The 26,925-nt window shown below is 44.7% G+C and overlaps 1 protein-coding gene across 2 annotated transcripts in view; it reads left to right on the top strand.

Annotated features, from left to right (window-relative positions):
- The window catches only part of SMC4 (structural maintenance of chromosomes 4), a 95,267-nt gene extending 87,630 nt beyond the window's left edge, over nt 1-7,637 (top strand). For both annotated transcript variants that reach the window (XM_073359522.1, XM_073359523.1), the window contains exons 21-24: nt 1,347-1,529; nt 4,795-5,027; nt 5,755-5,938; nt 7,063-7,637. In XM_073359522.1, coding sequence (XP_073215623.1) covers nt 1,347-1,529; nt 4,795-5,027; nt 5,755-5,938; nt 7,063-7,239 — 777 coding nt within the window. In that variant the 3' untranslated portion in view covers nt 7,240-7,637. The remainder of the gene's footprint in view (nt 1-1,346; nt 1,530-4,794; nt 5,028-5,754; nt 5,939-7,062) is intronic.
- Nucleotides 7,638-26,925: the final 19,288 nt, after the last annotated feature.

Genomic DNA, 26,925 nt, shown 5'->3' with positions numbered 1-26,925 from the left:
AGATTAAGGTGTGGCTCACGTTCCTTGAAGCCATTGAGCCCATGCAATGGACAAAAGAAGAAGAGTTTTGATTCCAAATACTTCCTGGTAGGTCAAAGTTAAGGGTTCCTACTCATCCTAAAACTCAGGGACCTAAATCAATACACGGTCAAAGAAAAAACTCAAGATGGTCACCTTGAGAGCCATTATGTCTCTTCTGGAGGCAAGGCAACTGCCTATGCATGCTACACCTGGTAGATGCTTATGGGCAGATAGGGATGCTTCCCAGACACTGAAATAACACTGATATTCATTGTATGGGAATAAAACTACCAATTTCCTTCTTGAGGTGATAATCTGCTTCACATTTTCATGAAATATTTATTGGTAGTCTTGGCTTACCTGCATAGGTTGAACATGCACTTACTCCCTTATATGAATAATAGGCTGGTTGATGCATATGTCCATCTGTTCAGAGAAATAGATAGCATTCAAATCTAAGGCCTGTCTGAACCTAAAAGTTACACTGATTGAAGTAAAATTCTTTTAAATAGAATTAGTAAAACCAGACCAAATCCCTGTGTGGCTATACTGTTTACATCTGTCTTAGATTATAGTAGTTTAACTTGGTCAATTACCAAGTGAAGCTTAATCAATATAAGATAACTGTAACCAGATTTAAGTGCGCCCACATAGGGACTTGTTCTGGTTTCACTATTTCATCTGATTGATACCTACTTAAGACAGTTTTATTTAAATCAGTGCAACTTTTGTGTTTAGACAAGGCGTTATTTACAGTCTAGCTTTTAAAGTTACTTTTGGGGACAGCAGAATGCAAAAATAATTTCTCTTTTCCCTTACAAAGGTGAATATTTTTCTAAGGCTTCATTCCCCAGTTAGGACTAGCTGCTTCTCACTCCCCTGGGAACTGATTGGAATGTTCTATGTAGAATGTTCTGAGTAGTGTATGACCACTAGTAATCAGGGTGACTTGCATATTTACCCACTACTGCTGCCTGTAGAGACTCCAAAACCTTAAGACACATTTGTGAGAATCCTGCATGAATGTTTTGAGAAGCGGAATTATAAGGTAAAAGACTGCATTTGTTGACCTTCGGTGCATATTGTAGAGACTGTTTTCCCAACACTGAATAGAGTAGGTTGAATGGGGACCAAAAATGGGTTGAAATGGGAAAGACATAATTGTTAGTTTCAGAGGGTTATGTGGGTACTGATCCAGTGGATTTAACCTGATTTTTTTAAAAATTGGTATATTTAGTATTAAAAGCTATTTTCAAGGTTTATTTGACAACTAGTACTGTGAAGCATACACGTGATATTCAGTAACTGTCTAAACTGAATTCTAGATATCAAAAATATCACTGCATCCCATAGAAGATCAACTAGGTGAAGAGCTTTCAGTGCTAAATCAAGAGGAACTTGAAGCAATTAAAGATCCAGACATTCTAACTAATCAAATAGCTCTTTTAGAAGCCCAGTGTCATGAAATGAAACCAAACCTTGGTGCCATTGCAGAATATAATAAAAAGGTAAGGCTTTGTTATTTACCATTAGTATCACATTAGGCTTAATCTCTTTACATTGCTTTACCACCATCCCCAGCTGGTAGCTAACTTCTTGTATAGCTTTAGTTCATTTGGCATTGCTTGAATCAGTCAATGTGTAATATTCTGGTCACTGCTGTTGGAATACATGGTCACCCAACTAATCAGGCATTTTTCTTCGAGTAATTTTCCACATGTTCCTCCAGGATCCCTCTTCCCAAAGAGGTAGTATAGACCAACATAGCCAGGGCAATTAGTGTAGCCTCAGACCTTAAAAAGACAGAAGAAAAGTGATGAGGAACAACAGCCACAAGGGGAAGAACTACTGGCACCCTGCTCTCCTCATCCTCCCATGATGAGACAATTAACCCCATCTATGCCTGCCTCAGTGGATAACTTTAAGGCATTCCAGGACCTCAAATGCATGGCAGAGACACTGGATATTCCACGACAAGTGGTTCAGGAGAAGTCCCGCAAGCTCCTGGATATCTTGCATCCCTTCCTCGTTTTGCACACTTGCTATGCAAAATAAAATGAAATTCTGTTGGAGCCTTTAAAGAACCTGTGGCATGTGTTAACATCAATACTGGCCACATCCAGGCAATTTGACAAAAAGGTCCTTTCCAAGGGATTTAAATACTCTCATTTTCAATGAGTGTGTCATCTTGGCTCCAGTCCTCTGGGATCTCCAGGAAGGTCCAAACTACAACTGAGGACTTTCACTTGAGGGTAGTGAACTTTTTTTAATTCAAAATGGATGAGGTCCTCCACTTGTTAAAGAATACCAGGTCATGGTATTCCATGAATGTGGCTTCATAGGGTTTGTATGTTCTAGCACCATGAAAGAAGGAAGCAAGACAACAGTCTTCTTTCAGGCGGCATCCCTCTGCCTTTTACTAGTACCAACCCATGAGGATGTTGGAGCTCCCAAGAAGGAAGCAGGTTCTAGTGAAGACAACTCAAAGCCTCTTCCTCGGCCCCTGAACAGTCTGGATATTCAGCCAGGATCATCACCCTCCCTCCCCATTGGCCGCTCCCTTTTTTTATTTTCAGGTAGCCTAGATCACTTCAGACCAGTATGTCCTAAAAATTGTAAATGCCATATTCTATCTAATTCCAGTTCCTTCATATCCACTGACCTTTCTTTCAAACCCCATTGTCTTTTTTCACAAGATACAGCTGAACCTTTTTTACAAACTGGAAGCAGTAGAGGTACACTAAAAATTCCCATTACTTTCTCATCCCAAAGAAAGGGGGTTGGTATCTTAACAAATTCATCCATCATTTCAAGTTCAGGATGGTGACTCGGGCTTCCATAATTCCTTTGTTAGAGCTTCAGACTGGCTCTGGGCTCTCTACCTCCAAGGGAGTTACTGTCACATCCATTCATCTGAAACATCCCAGGTTCCTAGGAAGAAGGCCTCACTGCTGGTACAGAGTCTTGTCCTTTGGTCTTTCAACAGCACCAAGGGTGTAACAGTTTTGGCAGATCATCTGAGACGACAAAGGATCCAGTTCTACCCTTACCTCAGTGAGTAGCTGATTCTAAGTAGATCTACTGTGACAAACTCAACTCAAATAACTTTAGAGCTGTTTGCCATCTTGGGCCTCAAAGCCAAAAAGAGAGAAACCCACACTTATTCCAACTCAAAGCATAGATTTCATAGGAACACTGTTAGATTCCAGGTCATTGAAAGCTTACCTCCAATGAGAGAAATTCCAAACTACAATGAACATAAGTCAACGTAAAGCTTACCCAAAGGCACCACTGAGAACGTCCCTCAGACTCTTGGGAGACACTGCCCCATGCATCTACTTGACACAGTTCACCTGTGCTGTGTGCAAGGGTGGCTAAAATCAGTGTATTAACCCAGCAGCTACCACATGGACATGATCTTTACAGTCCTTCAAGAAGTCATCTCCTTATTAAACTAGTGGAAAGATCTTCTTCAGGTGTAGAACAGAACATCCCCTCTGCAACTGTGTCTTGATAATAGTGTCACTCAGGGATGGGGAGCTCATCTAGATCACCTTCAAACTTGACGCCTTGGTCCCCTCTGGAAGCTAATTCCCATGTAAACATCCTATGGCTTAAAGCTACCTGGCTGGCATACCTCAACACGAATCCACAATCCAAATGTTGACAGAAAATACTACAGCTGTGCATTATTTCAGATTTCATAATCAGACCACAGACGGTCTCCACTGTGTCAGGCGGCCACTCAACTCTGGAATTTGCATCCTGAATCGAATGCCACCAGTGACTCTACCTTCCCAGCCTTGAGAACATCTTGCATACCAACTCAGCAAGCAGTTCTCAGATAACCACAAGTGGTCAGTCAAAGGCACAGTTCTACAGAACATCTTTTACAAGTTGGAGTTGCCCAGCAAGACGTGTTTTGTCACTGATCACAACAAGATGACATTTTCTTCGAGAGGTGGTACATTCCTAGGTTCACTGACATAGCCACCTATCTCATCCTTTAGACACTGGGATTGCTGTATGTAGGCATGACACAGAATGATTTTATTAGGATACCCACAGCATGGACCAGACAGTTTGGTTCTGATGAACCTCTCAGTACAGTCCCCCCAGCATCCCCAGTGCAATCACTTTGTTGGCCCTCCCCAATAGTCTCTCAGAAAAACTGTGAGATCCTACACCTGGACCCAGCTTCCTTACGTTCAACAGCCTGAATGCTGGCTAGATTGCTTCACCTGAAAGAAGCTGTTCAGCTGAAATTCAGAACATTATGTCTCAAAGCATGAAAGCCTCATCTAGCCCCATAAAAGCTTGTTCCGCCAGAGCTCAAAAAGCTGCTGCTGTCAATTTGAAAAAATCCTTATTTTTTAATTTGTAGGACAGCTATATGGAATTTGGTCCATACTTTTACAAAACACTACCACTAGGCATAGACTCCCAGATTGGATGCTCATTTTGGTTTGACTGTCCTGTAGTCATTGCTTAAGTTGGACACTTAGTACCAAACTTGAAGTAAAAAGACTACTTGTTTTCCACCAAGAATAGAATCTATTTGGATATTCACTCAAAAAAGCTTACTTCCCTTTCAATAAATGTGCTCTCCATGTGGATTCCATGACCCTCCCTTCTTTTTAAGGTGATAATGTATGTGGTTATCTGCTACTAATAGTAAAAATTGCTCTTTCAAAAAGTAGAAGTAACTTGGTCTTAAATTAAATTTAAGTAAAGGAACAACTTCATTTGTTTCCATTTTTTTTTCTCTTGCAGGAGGAACTGTATTTGAAGCGTGTGGCAGAGTTGGATGAAATTACCAATGAGAGAGACAACTTTAGACAGGCTTATGAAGACCTTAGAAAACAAAGGCTTAATGAGTTTATGGCAGGATTTAATGTAATAACCAATAAACTAAAGGAAAATTACCAAATGCTTACCTTGGGAGGAGATGCTGAATTAGAGCTTGTAGACAGTCTGGATCCTTTCTCTGAAGGAATCATGTTCAGGTTTGTCAAACATTTGGTCATACTGAAACTGTTTTTAATAATGTTAATTTCTTAACCTGATTTTTATGGTTTAAATATTAATTGAACAGCTCTAAAACATGAACTAAAGAAGCAGAAAAGTTATTCTGAACCAACCACAGTCATCATTTCTTTTATGGATATTAATGGAAGGATAATAAGGAAAGACATATTTTACTGCACTGTTTCAGAGTTAAACAGAATAGATGAACTCCAGGGGGAGGTAGTAAATGTAATGTAGCTTGTATGGAGAAGTCACTCCTTCTGTCAAGAAAAAATAATTGTAAAGTGACACCAGCAGTTCTGAAGCTTCAACATGGAACATTAATCTGTAAGGAATTCATAATTTCCAACACAGACAGAGTTAAATTATTTGGTTTATGGGAAATTCTGTCCATTTTAGTAATGGTCTACACATAAGATTGTGTGTGGCTGGTTTTGAAGAACTTAAGTGAATATTATGGGTTCTGCCCCATGTGTCATAAATTGATTCTGATTGTAGATCCATTCCATATTAAGTGTAAAGAGCACTTCTGAAAGGTAAGTATTCAAGTGCTTTTAAATATTATGATTTCTATAAGGGACATTTTAAAGCTTAAGACAATATGAGTATTACTTATTGAGGCATGAAGATGTTTTCATATCATAAACTAATTTCTACACTAATAAATGTGAATGGAATTAATTTATAAACTCTTAATTGTTTCAGTGTACGGCCACCAAAGAAAAGCTGGAAGAAGATATTTAATCTATCAGGAGGAGAGAAGACTCTTAGTTCACTAGCATTAGTTTTTGCACTTCATCATTATAAGCCAACTCCCCTTTACTTCATGGATGAGATTGATGCAGCCCTTGACTTTAAAAATGTATCAATTGTAGCATTTTATATATATGTAAGTACTTCTCTGTAGAATAACTACACTACAGTATTTACCAGAATAGTTTCCTTCCTCCCAGAAATTATCAATGCTCTTCTATAGCAATTCTGGCTGCAATGTCAAATTTTAACGGTTGTGAAATATGATCTTCACTGTAGACCTCATCTATTTATGGTTAGATTTTCCAGACCTGGGCATCCAATAGCTCCCTTTTAGGCACTTAAATAAGTGGAGGGATTTTCATAAGTGGTGCTCAGCATATAGCAGCTCCCATTGTTCTCAATTCTGGGTGCTGAGCTCTTCTGAAAATCAGGCCCCTAACTTTTAGGGGGTTAGGGCTTTTTAGTGGTTTGATTGGCTGTTCGGGAAGAGAAAGCAACTATTATATTATACTGTTGTTGTTGTTTTTATTCTTCCTCAAATGTCAGGCAATAAAGTATTTTAAAATACAAGTAACGGAATATCTAACTTTAGATGATTATTCATTATCACTTTTTATCTTGCATTCCATGTTGCATAAAACCAGCATCCCTAAATGGTTTGTCTTCTGATAACAGAAGGCTAGTTCCTTCTCACTGTACTCAGTAGAGGAAAATAGAATCAATCTTCTCTGCTTTTGTGTAAATTTTAAAGCAATCCTGGTCTTAAGAATTCTGATAGTTTGGTAGTTTACCTTGTTGCATTGTAAGTAAGCCCTGTGGAAATCAAAAAAAAGCAAAAGAACTGTAGCTATAGTAGTCTGCATGAGTACTGCATTTGATAATTTAGGCTTTGATCCTGCAAATGACTTATGCAGGAGTATAGTTTTACTCACATAAATTGACTTCAGTGGAATCACTCATGTGAGTGAAATAACACCTATGCAAAAGTATTTGCAGGATTGGGCCTTGATCATTAGAATTAGGATTATACTATTGCAAGCACCAAACTACTGAGGCCCACAGATTTTCTGGACAATCAGTACCTGAGAATCTGTTTTTCCTGAACAGTAATGCATATTAAAAGGAGGGTCCTTTTCTAATGTACAGCTGTTCTAAATCCAAGGTTTCCAAGTTGCTTTAATGACTACAAACTTCACATAAGAGCATAGTTTTTTAAAATATTGTGAACTAATATGAAATAATTTATTTCTTTTCCAGGAGCAAACAAAAAATGCACAGTTTATCATCATCTCTCTGCGAAATAACATGTTTGAAATTGCAGATAGATTAATTGGAATTTATAAGACTCACAATACAACAAAAAGTGTTGCAACAAACCCAAAAGTTATTGCTTCTAAAGGACTTGCTGAACTTGGTTCTGTCGGATGCTGCTGAATGTGTAAAATCTTCTGTTCTTAAGAAAGTAAAATCTTATTACTAATATGTATTTTCATTGTATTTCTGCTGCTCATCTGTAGTCTATTAGCTTGATTTTGTTTTGTGATTCATCATAGTTCCATAAAGTTTTGTAAATATCCTAGCTTTCATTATTTGAGCTTCTTAGCTCTTCTGCAAATCTGGGCTTACTAATAATTTTCTGTTGATTGGCTACACTTAATTTTTGTAGATATCTTAATTTATATCATTTTGAGCATAACAGAACTGTTTCCAAAAGTATATATCTAGTTGCATTTTAATTCCGTAGGCCATATATCAATGTTTGGGTTCTACCTGTAGATTTTTAAACAGCTTTTTACTGAGTATTTTATTAAAATAAAAGTTAACTAACTCAAGTTCTTGTTGAATGCAACTATAATGTTCAGAGATGTCTGTGTCCTATTGATGGAAGTGTGGTGTACACAGTTCCCATGACTAAGAAAAGAATGTGCTTATTTAAACACTAAATGTCTGTATTACAGTAAGGATTTGGTGCCCCATTGTAATGGTGCTGTACAAACTTAAAATAAGAGCTACTGCCCCCAAAGACGTTGCAATATAAATATGGACAAGATGTGACAGCTGCAGGTAGAACACTGAGGCGGATATCCATTTGGGGGGAAGAAAAGGTAAGGAAAACAGTAGTGATAGTTGTAGAACACGTTTCATATATTTGATATGTGTACAGTTTAGAGGCTTCAGGTTAATGAATCACTAATTACCCATTATAATTAGGCAATGCACTCGGGTACAGGCATATATTAAGAAAGGAACAGGGTAGTCAGTTGTGCAGATTTGATTTGGGGAGGGTGTTCCATGCATATGGGAGAGCAGGAGATAGAGGCTGCTATCATAGGGGGAGAGGGACAGATAAGAATGGGGGGAGCTGAGTTTAAGTACCTTAAAGGTAATATTCATCTGCAGCAAGGGAAATTTAGGTTAGATATTATAAAGTTTTTTGTAACAGTAGTTAAGCTCTGGAACAGACTTCCAAAGGAGGCTGTGGAATCCTCATCATTGGAGGTTTCAAAATAGATTGGACAAACACCTGTCAGAGAGAGTCTAGGTTTACTTGGTCCTGCTTCAGTGCAGAGGCTAGGCTTGATGACTTCTTGAGGTACCTTCTAACCCTACATTTATATGAATGGGCCCAGATGGGTCTCAAAGACTGGAGAGAAGAATGCAGATGACAAAAAGATTTTGGAAAGGCTATGAAGGAAGAAAGAGCACGATTTAGGTATAGCCTGAATATGGTGGGGGCTGAATGAAGGCACTGTCAAGGACTATACCCAAATGAGAGGCCTGAGTGAGCTTTGGACAACTGCTGAAAAATGGAGTTGCATAATCCAAACAAGGTTCTGAAAAATTAATCAGAGCGGTAGGAGGAGAACTTGTAGATGGCAGGAGCCAAAGACCAAAAAGCAAGAAAAAACTGTTGCCTACCTTTTCGTAACTTTTCTTAGAGGTTTTGCTCATGTCCATTCCATTGTAAGTGTGTGCATGCCCAGGTGCATAGTCATGGAGATTTTTGCCTTAGCAGTATCCGTAGGGCGAGCTATGGCGCCCCCTTGAGTACCTTGACATGGTGGGCTCCCCACTCTGGCACTTCGAGTACAGAAGGTACAGGCCCACAAGGATTCTAAAAATTAATACTGGCCTGTATTACAGGCTTCTATTAAGGGTTACAACTTTTCTCTGACCTTGGAGGGGTGGTTGGGTGCCACCACCAACCAAGTGCAAAAACCCCTTTGAGAACCCAGGAAAGTGCACTTGGGAATTCCTTCCTGGGGGGTACCCTCAAGCCCTTTCGGGGAAGAGCTGAAAAAGGAAATCAGCTGTTGCCACCAGCACAAACCTCTTAGGGACACAAATCCAATCCTGTTCTTAAAAAAAGGTAAATTTTATTAAAAAGAAAGAAAATGCATTTGAAACTCAGGCTATTGCTAGATTTAAAAAATCCACTTACAAAAATTCAGCATCAAGAATAACCTCCTTGAGGTCCAGTTTAAAGGTTACAAGCAAAACAAAAGCATCTGGGGTTATCACAGAGGAGGCCACAAGCCATAAAGAAAGAAAAGAAATAAACCTAAGTGCATCTTCCTAGACATTTCCTGATCTACTTACATATTTGGCATTTTCAATTAGTAGTTTCTAGGTATGATTTGATGATTTTGCATACCTGACCCAAAGCTTTTTACAGTATTGCTGCTCTGTCCCTCTCTCTCAAAAGATAGACAAAGGGGAAGTTTTTTCCCAATTTTAAAAAGTTCTAGCCTTCCCATTGGCTTTTTTGGTGAGGTGCACACGCCCTTCCTTTTACCTATGCAGGGAGATTTAACCCTTTACAGGTAAAGCAAGTAGAGAACAGCTACTAAGAGGGATTTTATAGCTAAGTGACTGGCTGGGTCCATCCTCCTCCCCCTTTCATTTATCACTAGGGTGACCAGGCAGCAAATGTGAAAAATCAGGATGGGGTGGGAGGTAATAAGACCCTATATAAGAAAAAGACCCAAAATCAGGACATCTGGTCACCCTATTTATCACAGGTATACTTTAGGTTTTAGGGTAGGGTCTGGGAATGCTATGAGGTAATTAACAGTTCCAAGGTGCTCTCAGACCATAACCAGCCTCTCCCACAACGCTTCCATCTTGGCCTGGAGCGCTTTCAGGACCATGACTTGGTGACCTACTCTGAAGAAATGCTCTCTGTCATGTTTATCATAACAGGCCTTTTGCTCTTGTTGAGCATCCTGTAGGTTTTCTCGAACAAGGGCTAGAGTCCTTAAGGTTGTTTTGAAGGTTCATTACAAAGTCCAAAATGTTAGTTCCTGCAGAAGATGTAACCCACTCCCATTGCTGCTTCAACTGTAATGGTCATAAATGAGTTCAAAGGGTGAAAACCCCAAACTGGGATGTGGTACAGCCCTGTAGGCAAAGAGCAACTGCCACAATACAAGGTCCCAGTCATTAGACTGCTTATTTATAAATTTACATATCATGGCCCCCAAAGTTCTATTAAACTTCTCCAGTAGGCCATTTGTTTGATGGTGATAAGGGGTGGCAACCATGTGGTTCACCCCATGAGTCAGCTTGACCAAAGCCTTGGCCGAGATGATTTAGTTGGTGTCGGTCCTGCTTTGAGCAGGGGATTGGACTAGATGACCTCCTGATGTCTCTTCCAACACTTATATTCTATGAGCTTCCCAAAGAAGTTTCATGGTCTCTTCCAGGAATTTAGTTCCCAAATCCATAAAGATGACAGAAAGCCAACCTACCCTGGCAAAAATGTCTACCAATGCCTGGCTCATGTTTTTAGCCCTGATGTTGCTTTGAGGTACTGCTTCCAGCCATGGAGTGGCAAAATCCACAAAGGTCAGTATGTACAGCTTTCCTCTGGCTGTCATCTTAGAGAAATGACCCAGAATATCCACAGCTACATGCTGAAATGGAACCTTAATTATGGGGAGAAGCTGGAAAGGGGCCTTGACCTGGTCTTGGGGCTTTCCCACCATCTGGCATACCTCACAAGACTGGACGTAGGTAGAAACATTCTTGCCTCTTCTCTCCCAGTGTAATGACTTTCCCAAACAGTCCTTGGTCCTGTTCACCCCAGCATGGCCACTAGGGTAATCGTGGGCTAAGCTCAAGAACTTTTCCCTATACTTAGTTCAAACTACCACCTGTCTCTGAGGATGCCAGTCCTCCTTGTGCCCACCAGAAAGGGTTTCCTTGTATAAGTCCTCCTTATGCAACAAACCTGGACCTATTAGAAGAGCTGAGAGGTGGTGGGTCACTCCATGCTGCTGTCCAAGTTCCCTTGAGGCTTTCATCCGCTTCCTGCTCTGCCTGGAACTGCCACCTTGATGCTGGAGACAGTTCCTTGCTGGGTTGTGGACTTGGGCTTGGTCCTCCTGGTAGCGATGCAGGTGATGGGGGTGTGTCTATCACCTGTGAACCGCTCTCCACTGGTGCACTAGGTCATATTTCAGGCTCCGGTTCAGCTTCTTGCACTAGTTTAGCTGCAGGTGCAGGTTTTGTGGCACCCTTTGGTGCTGGCTCCCCTGACTGGTGGGGTTGCAAGCACAGGCTCTGGTGCTGACTGCTCTGCCAGCTCTGATCCTTAGCCTGGTTCTGGCTGGGTCCCAGGAACTGGATCTACAACTGCTGCCATAGACTGGTCTGGGGTTAAGGGCATCCCTCCATCTTGACACTTGGATCTCGGGTTGGGGAGGGCTGACCATTCCCTCTGGGGAAATCTCCAGTCCCCCATCCCCTCCCTGCATTTCTGTCATGGAGCTGGATGTCTGGTCTTGATCTGTTTCAGAGTAACAGCCGTGTTAGTCTACATTCGCAAAAAGAAAAGGAGTACTTGTGGCACCTTAGAGACCAACCAATTTATTTGAGCATAAGCTTTCGTGAGCTACAGCTCACTTCATTGAATGCATACTGTGGAAAGTACAGAAGATCTTTTTATACACACAAATCATGAAAAAAAGGGTGTTTACCACTACAAAAGGTTTTCTCTCCCCCCACCCCACTCTGTAGCATGCTGTCAAGATTTCTTCCCCACCCTACTTTGTAGGGTACAGATGTGGGGACCTGCATGAAAGACCCCCTCAGCTTATTCTTACCAACTTAGGTTAAAAACTTCCCCAAGGCACAAACTTTGCCTTGTCCTTGAACCGTATGCTGCCACCACCAAGCGTTTAAGAACAGGGAAGGAGCTCACTTGGAGATGTCTTCCCCCAAAATATCCCCAAAGCCCTACACCCCCTTTCCTGGGGAAGGCTTGATAAGAATCCTCACCAATTTGTACAGGTGAACACAGACCCAAACCCGTGGATCTTAAGAACAATGCAAAATCAATCAGGTTCTTAAAAGAAGAATTTTAATTAAAGAAAAGGTAAAAGAATCACCTCTGTAAAATCAGGGATGGTAAATACCTCACAGGGTAATCAGATTCAAAACATAGAGAATCCCTCTAGGCAAAACCTTAAGTTACAAAAAGACACAAACACAAATATACATTCCATCCAGCACAGTTTATTTTACCAGCCATTAAACAAAAGGAAATCTAACTCATTTCTAGCTAGATTACTTACTAACTTAACAGGAGTTGTGAAGCTGCATTCCTGATCTGTTCCCGGCAAAAGCATTACACAGACAGACCAACCCTTTGTTCCCCCCACTCCAGATTTAAAAGTATCTTGTCCTCTCATTGGTCATTTTGGGTCAGGTGCCAGCTAGGTTACCTTAGCTTCTTAACCTTTTACAGGTGAAAGGGTTTTGCTTCTGGCCAGGAGGGATTTTATAGCACTGTATACAAAAAGGTGATTACCCTTCCCTTTGTATTTATGACACATGCCAATTTGGGAAGACTGGTTGCTCTAGGGTTTCAGTGCTTGACTGCAACCTCATGCACACGGCTGCCCTACTCTAGCCTAGCTATTTTGTTGCTCCAAAGCTAAGGGGAAAAAATAAACTGCTTGTTGGACTCCCTAGCTTTTCTGGCTGAACCCTTTGCATGCCTGTTCCCACCTCAGGCAGCAAAGAATGAAAAGAAAGAAGAAGAAAAAAAACTCCCTGGCTTTGCAGGCTGCCAAAAGGAAAAATGTGTCCTTTTAAAATCCAGAGGTCTTTCTCTGGTTCAAAATGATCCCACCTCTACCACCATGTCGAGCCTAATTCCCCACTCTGGCACTTCAAGTGCAGAAGGTGGGGCCCACAAGGATTCTAAAAATTAATACTGGCCACTCCAGGCTTGTATTAAACTCCCAAGGTTACAGCTTCTCTCTGACCTTGGATTGATAGATGCTGCCACCAGCCAAGTGCAGAACCCCTTTGAGAGCCCAGGAAGGCGCACTTGGGAATTCCTTCCTGTGGCATACCCTCAAGCCCTTTCACCCCCACTCTGGGGAAGAGCTGAGGGGGAAAAAGGGAAATCAGCTGTTGGCACCAGCTAGTTAAGCAACATGTGCACAAACCTCGTAAGACACACAAATCCAATTCTGTTCTTAAAAAAGGTAAATTTTATTAATAATAAAAAAAGAAAAAATACATCTGGCAACTCAGGCTAGTGCTAGATTTTAAAAGAGCAACTACCAGAATTAAGCACTAGGAAATAGCTTTCTTGAGGTCCAGCTCAAAGGTTACAAGCAAAACAAAAGCAGCCGGGGGTAGCACAGCATAATCCACAAGCCATAACAAAATAAAAGGGATAAACCTAATCGCTTCTTCCTAGACATTTCCTGATCTACTTACATTTCTGGGGTTTCAAATGATAGTTTCTAGGTATGATACTGATGATTTTTCATACCTGGCCCAAACAGCATTGCTGTTGCTCTGTCCTCCTCTCCCCAGGAGAACAACAAAAGACAGACAAAAGGGGAGTCTTTTTTCAATCTTAAAAAGTTCTAGCCTTCCCATTGGCTCTTTTGGCCAGGTGCCCACTCACTTCCTTTTACCTATGCATAGCAGTGAGACTTTTTAACCCTTTGCAGGTAGAGCAATTAGAGAACAGCTACTAAGAGGGATTTTAAAGCAACTGGCTGGCTGGGTGTCCATAAAAGGGATCCAAAGTTGTTTCTTGCTCTGCTCCCTCCTCCTCCTTCCACAATACCAAAGTGGATCCTCAGCTCCCCAGGGAAAGAAGTGGGTCTCCTACAAGTTCCCCTTCCTCCCACTATGAATTCTCATGTTACAACATTTAATGTTAATGAACAAGTAGGGTAACAGTAGGGGTTAAGCCCCCGCACTTTTAATTCCCCCACCCTCAAGGGTGGGTCTGGTGGGGCTTCTACCCACAGGCTTTATGAACTCTGTATCAAGCTTACTACCACGTGGCAGCAGGTATGGGCATGCAGAAAAGCCTGTTACTTTAGTGAAGCCCTGCCTTAGACTGCAGTTTACTAGGAATTATTTATGCCTGTCTGGATTTCAGCTGAAGGACTCTCGCTCTGCCAATGAAAAGGGCTCAGGTGTAAGCAGCAGCAGAATGGGATTTGTGCCTTCTGATCATGAGTCATAAACCCTTCCTCTTCTAGGAAAATAAAGGTCTCTTCCTTCCCCTCCCGCACTACATAAGGAGCACTTCAGGCAGTCTGCAACCAGATCAGACTAATATAACTATTCCACTCCCTGCAAATGTGCACCATCATGGGTATTACAGAGGGGTAAGTGAGAAACCACTCCCAATTTATTAATACTAGGTTGCTTCTACAATACCTACATAGCTGCTAGCTAAGGTGACCAGATAGCAAGTGTGAAAAATTGGAATGGGGTGGGGGGTAATAGGTGCCTATATAAGAAAAAGCACCAAAAATTGGGACTGTCCCTATAAAATCAGGATATCTGGTCACCCTACTGCTAGCCCACTTGGGACAGATAGCAGGCAATCTTTCAAGCTCCCCAGGCAGGGGTGGGCAAACTTTTTGGCCCGAGGGCCACATCTGGGTATGGAAATTGTATGGCTGACCATGAATGCTCACAATATTGGGGGTTGGGGTGTGGGAGGAGGTGCAAGCTCGGGGAGGGGCCCAGAAATGAGTTCAGGGTGCAGGAGATTACTCCAGGCTGGGACGGAGGGGTTTAGAGGGTGGGAGGGGGATCAGGGATGGGGAAGGGGGTCGGGCTCCAGGCAGCGCTTACCTCAAGCAGCTCCCAAAAGCAGCGGCATGTTCCCTCTCTGGCTCCTACACGGAGGCGCAGCCAGGCGACCCTGCATGCTGCCCTGTCCAAAGGCACTGCCCCTGCAGCTTCCATTTTCACAGTCATGGCAGCCTGGGCCATTCCTTATTCCAGCCTGTTGACTGGGCCATTCCTTATTCCCCTACCTTGACAACTGGCTCCCCCTGCCTCCTTGTCACACCTTCCTTGGCAACTTGGGAATTTGCATCAAAAAAGCGAGGGAAAATCAGTCATATGGTGAAGGTGTCTCCCCTCTGACCACTTCCCGACCCTCACCACTCTCATCACGCAACTCCGCCACTTTCCAAGTATGCACCACCACCATTGCCTTTCCCTCCTAGGCCTTATGGTGGCCTGCACCTCGGTTACATCATATGCCCACCTTCATATGTGTTGCCTCCAGCTGTGGCTCTGTTCAGTCTACAACCCACAGTTAGACCATCTGGGCCAGCCAATCCTGATCCCCCCCTCACCTGGTGGAGAAATCCAACTGCGGTCCTAGCCAGCATCCTGTTCATACCACCGACACGCCACATCACTCTCACCATGGATGTCTCGCATGCGGGCTGGGGAACCCACATGGACGGCCATGCAGCTCAGGGCCTCTGGTTGCCCCGGGAAGCGTGGAGGCAAATCAACATTCTGGAACTACGGGCTGTCTGCCTTGCCTCCTGGGCATACCTACCTTTCATCCATTCTCACCATATTCAGCCGCTTTCCAACAACATGACAGCAGTTGTATACATCAACAAGCAGAGCATGGCCAGGTCCTCCTCCCTCTGCATGAACGCCATCCTTCTTTGGAATTGGTGTCTCAGGCACAGGGTGACCGTCTATGCTATACACCTCCTGAGCACCAGCAATTCTCTGGAGGACATGCTCAGCCATTCCTTCCACACCAATTGTGAGTGGGAACTTCATGAACTTCACCCTCCAATTGCTCTTTTGCCAGTGGGGCACGCCACACTGGGACTTCTTGACGATGCTAGACAACTACAAATTTCCTCTCTTCTGCTCCAGAGGAGCCCTCCATTGGGGTTCACAGGGCAACACGTTCGTTATTCCCTGGACCACCAAACTCTAATATGCATTTCCACCCATCTCCCTGCTCCCCCAAGTCCTGCGCTAAGTGTGACTCGATGGAGTGATGGTTCTTCTCATAGCCCCCTCCTGGCCTCGCCAGTATTGGTACCCAGATTTCCTTCAGTTCTCTGCTCGCCCACACAATCCATCTTCCAGCCCTTCTGGATCTCCTCAAACAGCAGCCTACAACAACCCAACTGAGGCCTGCTCCATCTCAGGGCCTGGTATTTGGATGGGGCTCCACCCACAATGCACAATGTCCTCTCTCATTGCAGATGCCAATCCACTAGAGCCTCTTACCAGGCTAAATGGTGCCACTTCACCACATGGGCGCACAACCACCGACATCCCTTGGACTTAGTCTCCATCCCCATCCTCCTGGACTACCTCCTTCACCTCCACCAATTGGGCCTCACCCACTCCTCCGTCTGCATCCCCCTGGCAGCGCTCAGTGCCTTCCTTCGCCCTGTGAATGGCTTTTCCATCTTCACCTGCTTTCTTCACAGCATTCTCAATGCCTTCCCTTCCGTGCAGAAGACTAGTCCCTCCTGGGACCTAAATCTTGTCCTCTCCGCCCTCATTAAGCCACCCTCTGAACCTCTCACCACCTGCTCCCTCAGCCATCTTTCCGTGAAGGTGATCTTTTTGGTGGCTATCACCTCCACGCAGCAAGTTAGCCAACTAGCAGCCATAATGCCAGCCCTGCCTTTTACCATCTTCCACAAAGACAAGGTCTCCCTGTGTCTTCATCCCAAATTCCTCCCCAAGGTGGCCTCCCCATTCCACCTCAACCAGTGCATGCTGATCCTCTACCCTAAACCACACACCTCTCCCAGGGAGTATGCGTTTCACTCTCTCGATGTCAGCCGGGCATTAGCAGTTTATCTCCAACATACCCGCACCTTCTGGGCATCCCTCAGGCTCTTCATCACCATCGCAGAGTGCTGCCTGAGCCGCGCCCTCTGTTTGCAACACCTCTGCAAATAGATCTCCCATTTTATCACGGAATGCTATGTGCTCTCTCATGTTCTCTCTTCCCCTGCTCCCCCGGGTCGTCATGGCCCACTCCATGCGAGTGTCTGCTGCCAATTGGCTTTCCTTGCCGATGTCCCATGTCAGGACATTTGTAGGGTGATACTTGGTCCTCTGTCCACACCTTTTCCGCCCAGTACACCATTGCCCCTGCCTTGGTGACAGATGTGGCAGTCAATCAGGCTGTCCTAAAGACAGTGTCTTCTCAAGAATCCTCGCACTCACCTCTGCGCTGAGCACTACTCGCTACTCTCCCATGCTTAGAATCCACATAGGGACCATCACTCAAAGAGGAAGAGGAGGTTACTTACTGTAACTGGAGGTTCTTCGAGACATGTGGTCCATATCTGGATTCCAGTGCCACCCTCCATCCCCCTCTGCTTCGGGCTCCTTTGCTTACTGGTATGAGGGAACTGGAGTGGCATCGACCTGCACAGCCTCTTAAAGCCTCGGACACACCATGCAGTCGACACACGTGCGGTCAGCGGACACTACTATGAACAGTTCCGGCATATGGCGAGCATGCGCACTCCATGTTTGGAATCCAGATAGGGACCACACATCTAGAATAAGCTTCTAGTACCTTCCATTAGAGGTTTTCTTATTTTTGAAGCATGAGTATTTATATTACTTCTAAAATCTGGGAGTAACTTGAGGTCAAAGCTTCTGTGCAGCAATGTAAATGTCCTGGGCAAAGAAGAATTTGCTGCCTTCCAAGATAGTTCAAATTAAGGTTACAGAAAAGACAGAAAAGAATTGAAGTCTTTGTCCTAGTTTTCCCCTGGCCTAGAATGCACCTTGGACTTGTTTGGCAGCCAAAGAATCCACATTGCACCTGAAGAGAAGACCAGACCTCTTGAAGCAGGGATTTCTTCATCTAGACCTAGAATACTTACACTTTCTCTACAATTGATTGTCAACGCATATTTTACTTCTGGTGTGTATGCATCACATGTATTCAAGACTGGAATATCTTTTAATAGCAATGTCTATTGGGGCCACACCTGAACCCTGCGTGCCCTCCTGTGCTCCACAAAAGGGAAGGGAGGCTGCAACTGCTCTCCAGTTCCTTCTTAGGCTATTAGACTGAACATCTGCAGTATCTGTGTGTCTACCCACTATGATTGTTTTTTCTACTTAGTTTCCAGTTGTAGTTAGTGGAGATTTTTTTAAATTAAGACCACTGGCAAAAAAAAATAAAAAGGAGCGATTTAGAAGAGGACTTTGACTCCAGGAAGTCCCTCCAACATTGGACCACTCCTCTGTACATGGCAGAGTCTAAGACCATCAGATTCAAGTCCTGCCCCATTAATGATGGATGCAAAATTCCTCTTTTGCCTTGGGAAAGCACATGAACGTTCTATACATGTCTTGCTAGAGAGCTCCATGAGGACTTCATCGGCCCAAGGAAGAGAAGGCCACCTGACCAACCAACCTGCCTCCCAGAGCACTCCTGTCAGGTAACAGTCCACCTCGGGTTCCAGAGCCCATTCAGTATTGAAGACCCACTCCTCCACTATAGAGTCTAGCAGGCCATCCCTGTCATCCTCTGACAGTAGAGGATGCAAGAAACATTGCTCCCATGGTGACTGAAGACAGACTGCCCACTCTGGCACTAAGCAGATCCAGCATAAGAGGCAATTCTGGGCCCAAATCAGGTTCCACTGATGTCTTCGCAACTGGCAGCCACCCACAACCTCAATGCAGTCTACCAAAGCCACCACTGCATCTCGTACAGAGGATCAAAACAATTAGCACTGCAGCTCCCAGAAGTAGGGTGCCTGAACTTTTCCCACACTCATGCTGAAGCCCCCAGGACCAGAGGACCTAGAACAGACTGAGGGACCATCTATGGTACCAAAAAGCCCTGGCATTGGTAGTAAATGCTCAGTCATCAATCTCGACAGTAATGATTGTACTTTCTGGGTTGAAAAATAATGCCATTTGATCCACTTTGTAGTACCCATGAGGTTTATGGTAAGCTTCTAAATGAATGAGGTTCTCTATCTGGGCAATGGAAATATCACTGATCTCCTTCAGAAGCACTACTAACCACTATCCTGGACCTGCTCATCCTAAGGTGTGCAGGCCTCTCCATCAGCTCTATAGGAGTATCTCTGTCAGCTATCTTTGATCATCACAATGCTTTGGGGCTCCGTTGTCTTTAGCTTCTGAGCATTAGCTTCTGAGATCAGCTGAGCAGCTAATCCTTCCTCCTTCAGATCTGAGAGGAAGGTTACCCCTCTGGTGCTTATGAAAGCAAAACACAAGAGTCTCAGCATGTGTTAGACTGGTCTCAGGTTCTGCATTTAAAGGGTAGCCAATAGATAAGAAGGGTCAATCTGACAACTTAGTACCAACTTCGAAACGAAACAGAAGGATAGCAGAACAGGCTAACACTGCAGACAACATCCTCTGGCACTAACTTTGGTACCCACCATCTCAGTACTCAGTGGTATCCAGCACTTTTTTACCCAGCACTCAAGTACCAGTGGTACCCAACATCCTGGTACAGTTATCACGACACTACCACATGCATGAAAGAAGAGTTACTTACCTTACTCTGTTTCTTGGCTGTGTCATCCACACAGATTTCACTCTTGGTACGTATATGCTCCCAACCCCATGAGGAGGAGACCAGAACATTTTTGAATAGCAGTGTCCTTTGGGGCCATAGCTGCCCCCTACATGCCATCTGACTCCCTGTAGCTGAGGGCATAAAGGGTTCCTTTGCTAAAATCAGAATCCAGATTGCAAAGGATGCTGTAGTAGTGGGAAAGGAGAGCAAGTTGTGAAAAATGTGGATAACACATTTCAAAGAACTACAGTTACTGTGGAGTAAGCAACTGTTCTCTCTTCTTTGAGTGATTGCCCACATGTATTACTGCTTGTGAGTCACCAGAAGTGTAACTTGTGGCCTGGAGGTGAGTCCTCACAGCCTAATGAACCAATCACTACACAACAGCTCTGACAAAGCAGGTGTCTAATCTGGAGTAATCCGACTAAGGGTTTGAACTGAACTCCAGGTAGCTGCTTTACAAACATTAGACTGGAATGTCTCTCAGAGAAGCAGCAGAGGCTGCCTGAGCGCTGGTTAAATGGATCCTAATCTGAACAGGTGTGGATCCAAGTGGACTACTTTCTAATATAGTCAGAGACCAATTTCAATAATCTTTGGGTGGAGATGGGTTGTCCATTCTAATGACAAACACTAGCAATAATTTAGGAGAATGCCTGAATGCTTTTGTTTTGACTAGATAGTAAGAGCACCTAAAGATGTGATGTTTGGCTTCCCTTCACTCCCAAGGGGTATGGGAGTTGCGGAAGAAAACTGGTAGGTGGATCATCTGACAGGAGACGACCACTTTGGTTGAAGCCTTATTCACTTTGTACTTGTGGAAAACTGTATAAATTGGAAATGCCATAAGGGCTTGGATCTCCCTTATCCCTTCTGGCTGGGATTATAGCCACTAAAATGACTGTCTTTGTTGACAAATGGTACAAAGAGCAGCTCACCAATGGTTCAAAGTTAAGTCCCAGAGGAGAAGTCTTTCTTTCTTACTGTGGGAAAATATGAGTAAATTCTTTGAGAAACTTAGCTACTGTTGGGCAAAAGAAGGCAGTGTGGCCTTTGAAGGGATGATGGGCAGATATAGCTGCCAGATGTACTCTTATGGAACTGATGGAGGGGCCTGAATACTTTAGGGCAAGCAGGTGTACTCCAGGATGGCAACTAGTGATACTTCTAAAATAGGTGATGTTTTCATTGCCCAAATAACAACCTCTTCCATTTAGCAGTGTAAGTAGTTATGGTGGTGTCCTTTCTACTACAAGCTAGAAAGTTTTGCATTTGCTGAACCTGTAGGAAGCAGTCTTTGTCCATCAGCCAGTCAACAGCCATGCAATCAGGTGTTTGATTTCAGCTCTGAATGGAATATCTGGCCATGGTGCTGTGAGATCAGATCCAGGCAATCTGGACGCTCAATAGACATGCAAAGTAAGTATGTGAGCCAGAACTGTCTTCACTAGAATGGAACCACCAGAATTATAGTGAATTTATCTCTTGATTTTTGGGAATTGGGGAGGTGAATGGAAAGAGTACAGCAAGCCCTTGTTCCAGAGGAAGGCATCTGGTAGCAACCCTGGACTCAGGCCTCCTCTAGAGCAAAGTTCTGGCATTTTGCTTTGTCCTAGGTGCTGAACAAGTATTTCAGGTATCCCTAACTTATGGAATATTGCTTTCAAGATGGCTCTGTGTAATAACCATTCGACTGCCTACTCAGGAGGTCTAAATTGTTTGACTCCTGGGAGGTGAAGAGCCATCAGTGTTAACCCATTCCAATGGCACCAGTTCCACTTGCTTGTTAGGTAGTGCATGGCTCTCATGCTTTTCTGAAGATCTGCACTAACAAGTTTTGAAGGACAAGTAGGAACACTATACAGCCCAGTCTGATGGCTTTGAGCTCTAGGATATTTCCATGTAGCCTCATGTCATTTGGGAACCAGGTGCTTTGGAACTGCAGGTGGTCCAATCAAACTCCCCAAACTGATTATTCTGATGAGTATTTTTGTCAAGAAGGGGACTGTCAGGGTTCCCTCCCCACTCTGAATTCTAGGGTACAGATGTGGGAACCTGCATGAAAGACCCCCTAAGCTCATTTTTACTAGCTTAGGTTAAAAACTTTCCCAAAGCACAAATTTCGCCTTGTCCTTGAACAGTATGCTGCCACCACCAAGTGATTTAGACAAAGAACAGGGAAAGGACCACTTGGAGTTCCTATTTCCCCAAAATATCCCCCCAAGTCCTTACACCCCCTTTCCTGGGAAGGCTTGAGAATAAACAAGATGAGCACAAACCAGCCTTGGATTTTTAAGACCCAAAAACCCCAATCAGATTCTTAAAAAACAGAACTTTATTAGAAGAACAAAAAAAGATAAGAGAACAACTCTGTAAGATCAGAATGGAAGATAATTTTACAGGCAGTCAGATTCGAAACATAGAGAATCCCTCTAGGCAAAACCTTAAATTACAAAAAGACACAAAAACAGGAATACACATTTCCTCCAGCACAGCGAATTTCACAAGCCAAAACAAAGAGAACCTAATGCATTTTCTAGCTAGATTACTTGCTAACTCTACAGGAGTTGGAGGGTTTGCATCCTTGATCTGTTCCCGGCAAAGGTATCACACAGGCAGACAAAAGCCTTTCCCGGGCGCCCCCCCCACTTCAGATTTGAAAGTATCTTGTCCCCTCATAGGTCATTTTGGGTCAGGTACCCTGAGCTTCTTAACCCTTTACAGGTAAAAGGACTTTGCCTCTGGCCAGGAGGGATTTTATAGCACTGTATACAGAAAGGTGGTTACCCTTCCCTTTATATTTATGGCAGGGACTGAAAAGGGGACTCCTTAGCACAACATTTCTCAAGTGCGGCCACCATGGGCTTTTTGTGCGGCCATGACAACCTCCTTGGTGATGACGGGAGGGTGGGGGCAAAGCATTGGCTCCTCCCCCTCCCTCCTTGTTGCTCCTGGATGCACCGCCTCTGGAGAGAGTTGGGGCACAATGCTGCAGGAGCAAGATGAGTTCTCAACACATGTTGGGGGGAGGGGGTTTGGGCGGCAGGTTCCTGAAATCCCACTGCTGGAGCCTGGGCGGGCGGTCCCGGACTCTGACAGCGGGGAAGCAGGTACTGACCTCCCTATCCCAGCTCTGGCCATGCAGCCCTGGCCTCCAGCTGCAGGGCTTCAGTCTCTGGCCCCTGGTTCCATCTACATGGCAGCAGGCGCTGACGAACCATCAGGCCCAAGTGTCCTTTAATCCATGCAGGCTCATATCAGTCTGCTCCGAAAAGAGACTGTTCCCTTTGAATGGGAGGTCCTGGATAGAGGTCTGCATCTCTTGGGACAGACCAGCAGTCTGAAGCCAGGAACTGCACTGCATGACCACTGCCGCTGCAACCACCCTAGCCACCAAGTCTGTCACGTCCCACATCATCTGGAGAGAGCTCCTAGCCATCACGGTGCTTTCCTACACCCCGGTGCCAAATTTCTGGGCCAGACCCTGAGGGGAGGGACTTCTTGAACTTATGAAGCAAGTCTCAAAAGTTAAAATTGTACTTGTCCAAGAGGGCCTGATGGTTCGCCACCCAGAATTGCAGGCTTGCTGTTGAATAAATTTTTCTCCCAAAAAGGTCCAGTCTTTTGGCCTCTTTATTTTTAGAAGTTGAACTACTGTGCTCCTGTTTTACTTTTTTGTTGGCCACAGAGACAACCAGCAAGCCTAGAGGTGGGTGGGTATAAAGGTACTTGAACCCTTTGGCTAGGATGAAGTACTTCTTCTCAGGCCTTTTGGAGCTGGGGAGGGATGGATGATGGGGTTTGCTAGAGGCAATTTTCAGGACCCCGTCATGTACTTGTAATGCAACACATGCCAGGGTAGAGGCTGAGAGGACACTGAACAAGTGTCTGCTTGCTTGGCTAGCTCCTCCATCTCTAGGCTCAAGTTCTCGGCAACCCATCGAAGCAGAAAATTGTCTCATGGGCTGGCCCTCGAGGATCCCACGACCACCTCAGCTAAGGATGAGGATGATGACTATCACCAAGGGAGGCTCCAGGGCATTATCCCCTGTAGGGGAGGGGAGTTTTGGGGTGAGCGCTGTCTCCTCTACCTCAACCTCCAAGCTCATCTCATGCACTGAAGCCGGTGCTGCCAGCTGTTGCTCCGAGGCAGTGGCAGATGAGTGGTGTAAAGGGGGCATCATCTGGCATGCCCAACACACTCCAATAAGGCCACCGCGCTGACCACTGGCCATGCTGCCAAGTCGACGCTGTAGATGTCGATGCAGCCTCAGGTGCCCATTCAAACTGGTGCGGTCTTGGCGAGGGGCTGAATTGCCCTTCCGTGCTGGAGGAATCCCCTTCCAGTGACTATGGTGGGGCCGTCACCGCTGTCTCTTCCCGCTGCCTATCGCCACTAGAGACCGGTGTTTGGAGTGGGAGGATTGGCCAGGGGACCAGAATTGCAACGAGGAGTGCTCCCACGGCGCAGGTGAGCAAGATCTGCACTGAGAAGATGACCGGTGGGAGGGCGAATGGTGCCGGTGGAATGGAGACTGGCGCCTCCCCCAAGATGATCCGTGTTGAGATGGCAGGGACCACGATCGCAATTCTGGTGACCAAGGCTAAGCCCCAGAGGACGTGGTCTGCGACGCTGGAGACCTGCGGCACGGAGATGGAGAATGCTGCCTTGTCTCAGAGGATTGGTGGTGCTCCACTGCCCCGATAGGTCTTAGTGGCTGGTTTGCCTTCACAGGGAGCCTTTGCCGCTTCCTGCTGTGCTGGTGGCGTGGGCAGAGGCCTCTGCTCTCTCAGTACTAGTGGAGCTTGGGAAGGCATCGATGCCGTCCAAAGCTTGGGTCCCCTATCGCTCCCAGGAGTCAGTGGTGGATCCTTTAAGGGGCTAAAGGCCGTGACTAGGGAGGCATGTCCACGTGGCTCCAGAGTGGCAGGGCAGCACAAACTGGGTCCTTTGCACGATGCTCCATGGCCTTTCTTGCCTGGTGCTGGGGAGCTGTGCGTCTTCATTTTCTTTCTGGACACCAGCAACAGGGAGTGGTGCCAGCTGAGCTCCGTGCCGGGGTTGCACTGCGAATCAAGGCTGAGGTACTAGCCAAGTCTTGGAGGGATGGCTCGGAAGGTAAATGAAGGGCAGCCTCCAGGAGGAGAGCCCACAAACAAATATCCCACTCTTTCCGAGTCCTGTGTTGAAAATATTTACAAATACGACACTTGTCCTTCACATGATTTCCCCAAATACTTGAGGCAGCTGCTGTGGGGGTCACTTACAGGCATAGGCCTGTTGCAGTCCGCAGAGGGCTTAAACCCCGGAGACTGGGGACAAAGTCCCCACTGGGACTCTAATTTCTAACTCCTAACTATACTTAAATACTTAACACTAACTACTATAAAAAACTATTTACAAGGCCATACGGTTCAAAGTGAGAAGAGATGCTCCAACTAACCATCACATGCAGTAAGAAGGAACTGAGCGGGCGTAGGGCACGTAGAGATATACTGACACATGATCACGCCACTCAAGGGGGCACCACAGTTGGCTCTAAGGATAGTACTAAGGCAAATATCTCCGACAACTGCACACATGGGTGCGCGCACACCAAGAATGAAATAGAGATGAGCAAGCACTCAAAGAAGAATGTTAGTTTATGACTTTTCTTGAATGACCATCATCTCTATAGCCAGGGTCTCTGTGATCCATGCAAGGGGAATTCTGGAAGGCTCTGAAATAATCAACCAGTGGGGGCGGGGCAGATTGGCTTGTCTCATCTGGTGACTGTATTATCTCCCTCCTTCCCCATGGAATTCAAAGTCTTTTCCAAAGGGGTTGTACCTACTCTTCCCCTCATCCTCAGATCCCCTTAATATGGGACCCCTGGAGCTGTCTTCAAATAGAAACTATAAATGATGGGATTGCAGGATTCTGTAATGTGCACTTTAATAATAAACTCATTAAGTTTTAGGTTTAAGCTCATCCTGAAATGTCTCTGAACAACTTCATGGCAAACACAACTGAAGACAAGTGTTCAGCTTTGGTTTGTCTGCAACTATTAATATCTATTTTCCTCCTGTAAAAATAATCTCCAAAGATGGGGAAAAGGAGATATCTGGGAAGTGCTCTTTTCAAGAGTGAAAAAGGGCATAAAAAACAAACAGATTTATTTAAAAGTGCAGAGCTATAGAGCTGTTTATAATGGTACAGAAATTAAATGGTAACACCTATACCAAATGTCCAAAATATAAGATCCACCTGGCCTTCCTGCAAAGCACAGCTCTCCTATAATCCTGTACAGCCCACTGTACAAGAAAAAGCCTGGTAGGGGTACAAATTTTATTATTTCTTCACCAAAGGCCTTAGCTGAAGGCATGCTATGTTTGGCAGCAGAAACAGGGCTACAAAATAATTTCTCAGTAAGTGAAGTTATATGTAGAAACAAGGTTTTTACTTCTTTTGGAGCTTTTGCTGGCTGTTATTCCAGCTCAGAGCCATTGGAGCTGGAAAGTCTGAAGTAAAACTGGTGCCAAAGACAGTCAATTTTTTTATTCTCAGGATCTCTAATGCTAACAGACCTAATTAAAGTATGATACGCCCCTCCAGAGAGAAATTTTAATCTATCAGTTACTTTAACATTTTCTAGACAAACGAGTGGGAGCATCTTTCTGCAATTCACTCTACAGAGAAGAATGGGGAATTTAGAAAGGCTAGATGGAATCTGTAATCCGCACTGTCAAACTACTTGCTTCGATAACATTGGTTTAACCCAGCTTCAAGCCTGGTATTGAGTTAAAGGGGGTTATATGGGGTGAGAAGAGAGGGGTGCCCATGACTTGCTCCATCAACTCGATACCATGCATGCCGCGCGAAGCAGATTTAGATGGCTTCGGTGCTGTCAGTATCGATGATACTGATCAAGCCAGAGATCATTTTCAGCTCAATCGGGGCTCGCTATGGGGACTCACTGACCTTTTCTTAGAGGCCTTATAAGAGTGGATCATCTCTCTGGGCTCACCTCCCTTCAAAGTAGAGAGTTGTGGTGAGAGCTCCTGCCAGGACACCAGGGGTTGAAGGCTGGCTTCATGAGTAGAAGTTTGAGTCTTAGCTCTCTGTCTGCTGGATCTGGGCTTCAGTTGCTGACACAAGCTACACTTTTTTGGAATGTGCTTCTCTTCCAGGCAGTGAACACACTGCAAGTGTCTGCTGGTCACTGGGATGGATTCTTTGTGAGTCGTACACACCCTTGTCCAGGGAGGTTCCCCACCCACTGGGG

The sequence above is a fragment of the Lepidochelys kempii genome, chromosome 9, assembly GCF_965140265.1.
Source record: "Lepidochelys kempii isolate rLepKem1 chromosome 9, rLepKem1.hap2, whole genome shotgun sequence".
In the NCBI taxonomy this organism is placed as follows: Eukaryota; Metazoa; Chordata; order Testudines; family Cheloniidae; genus Lepidochelys; species Lepidochelys kempii.
The sequence above is the reverse complement of the archived record's forward strand: the minus strand, read 5'-3'. Positions and strand labels throughout refer to the sequence as shown.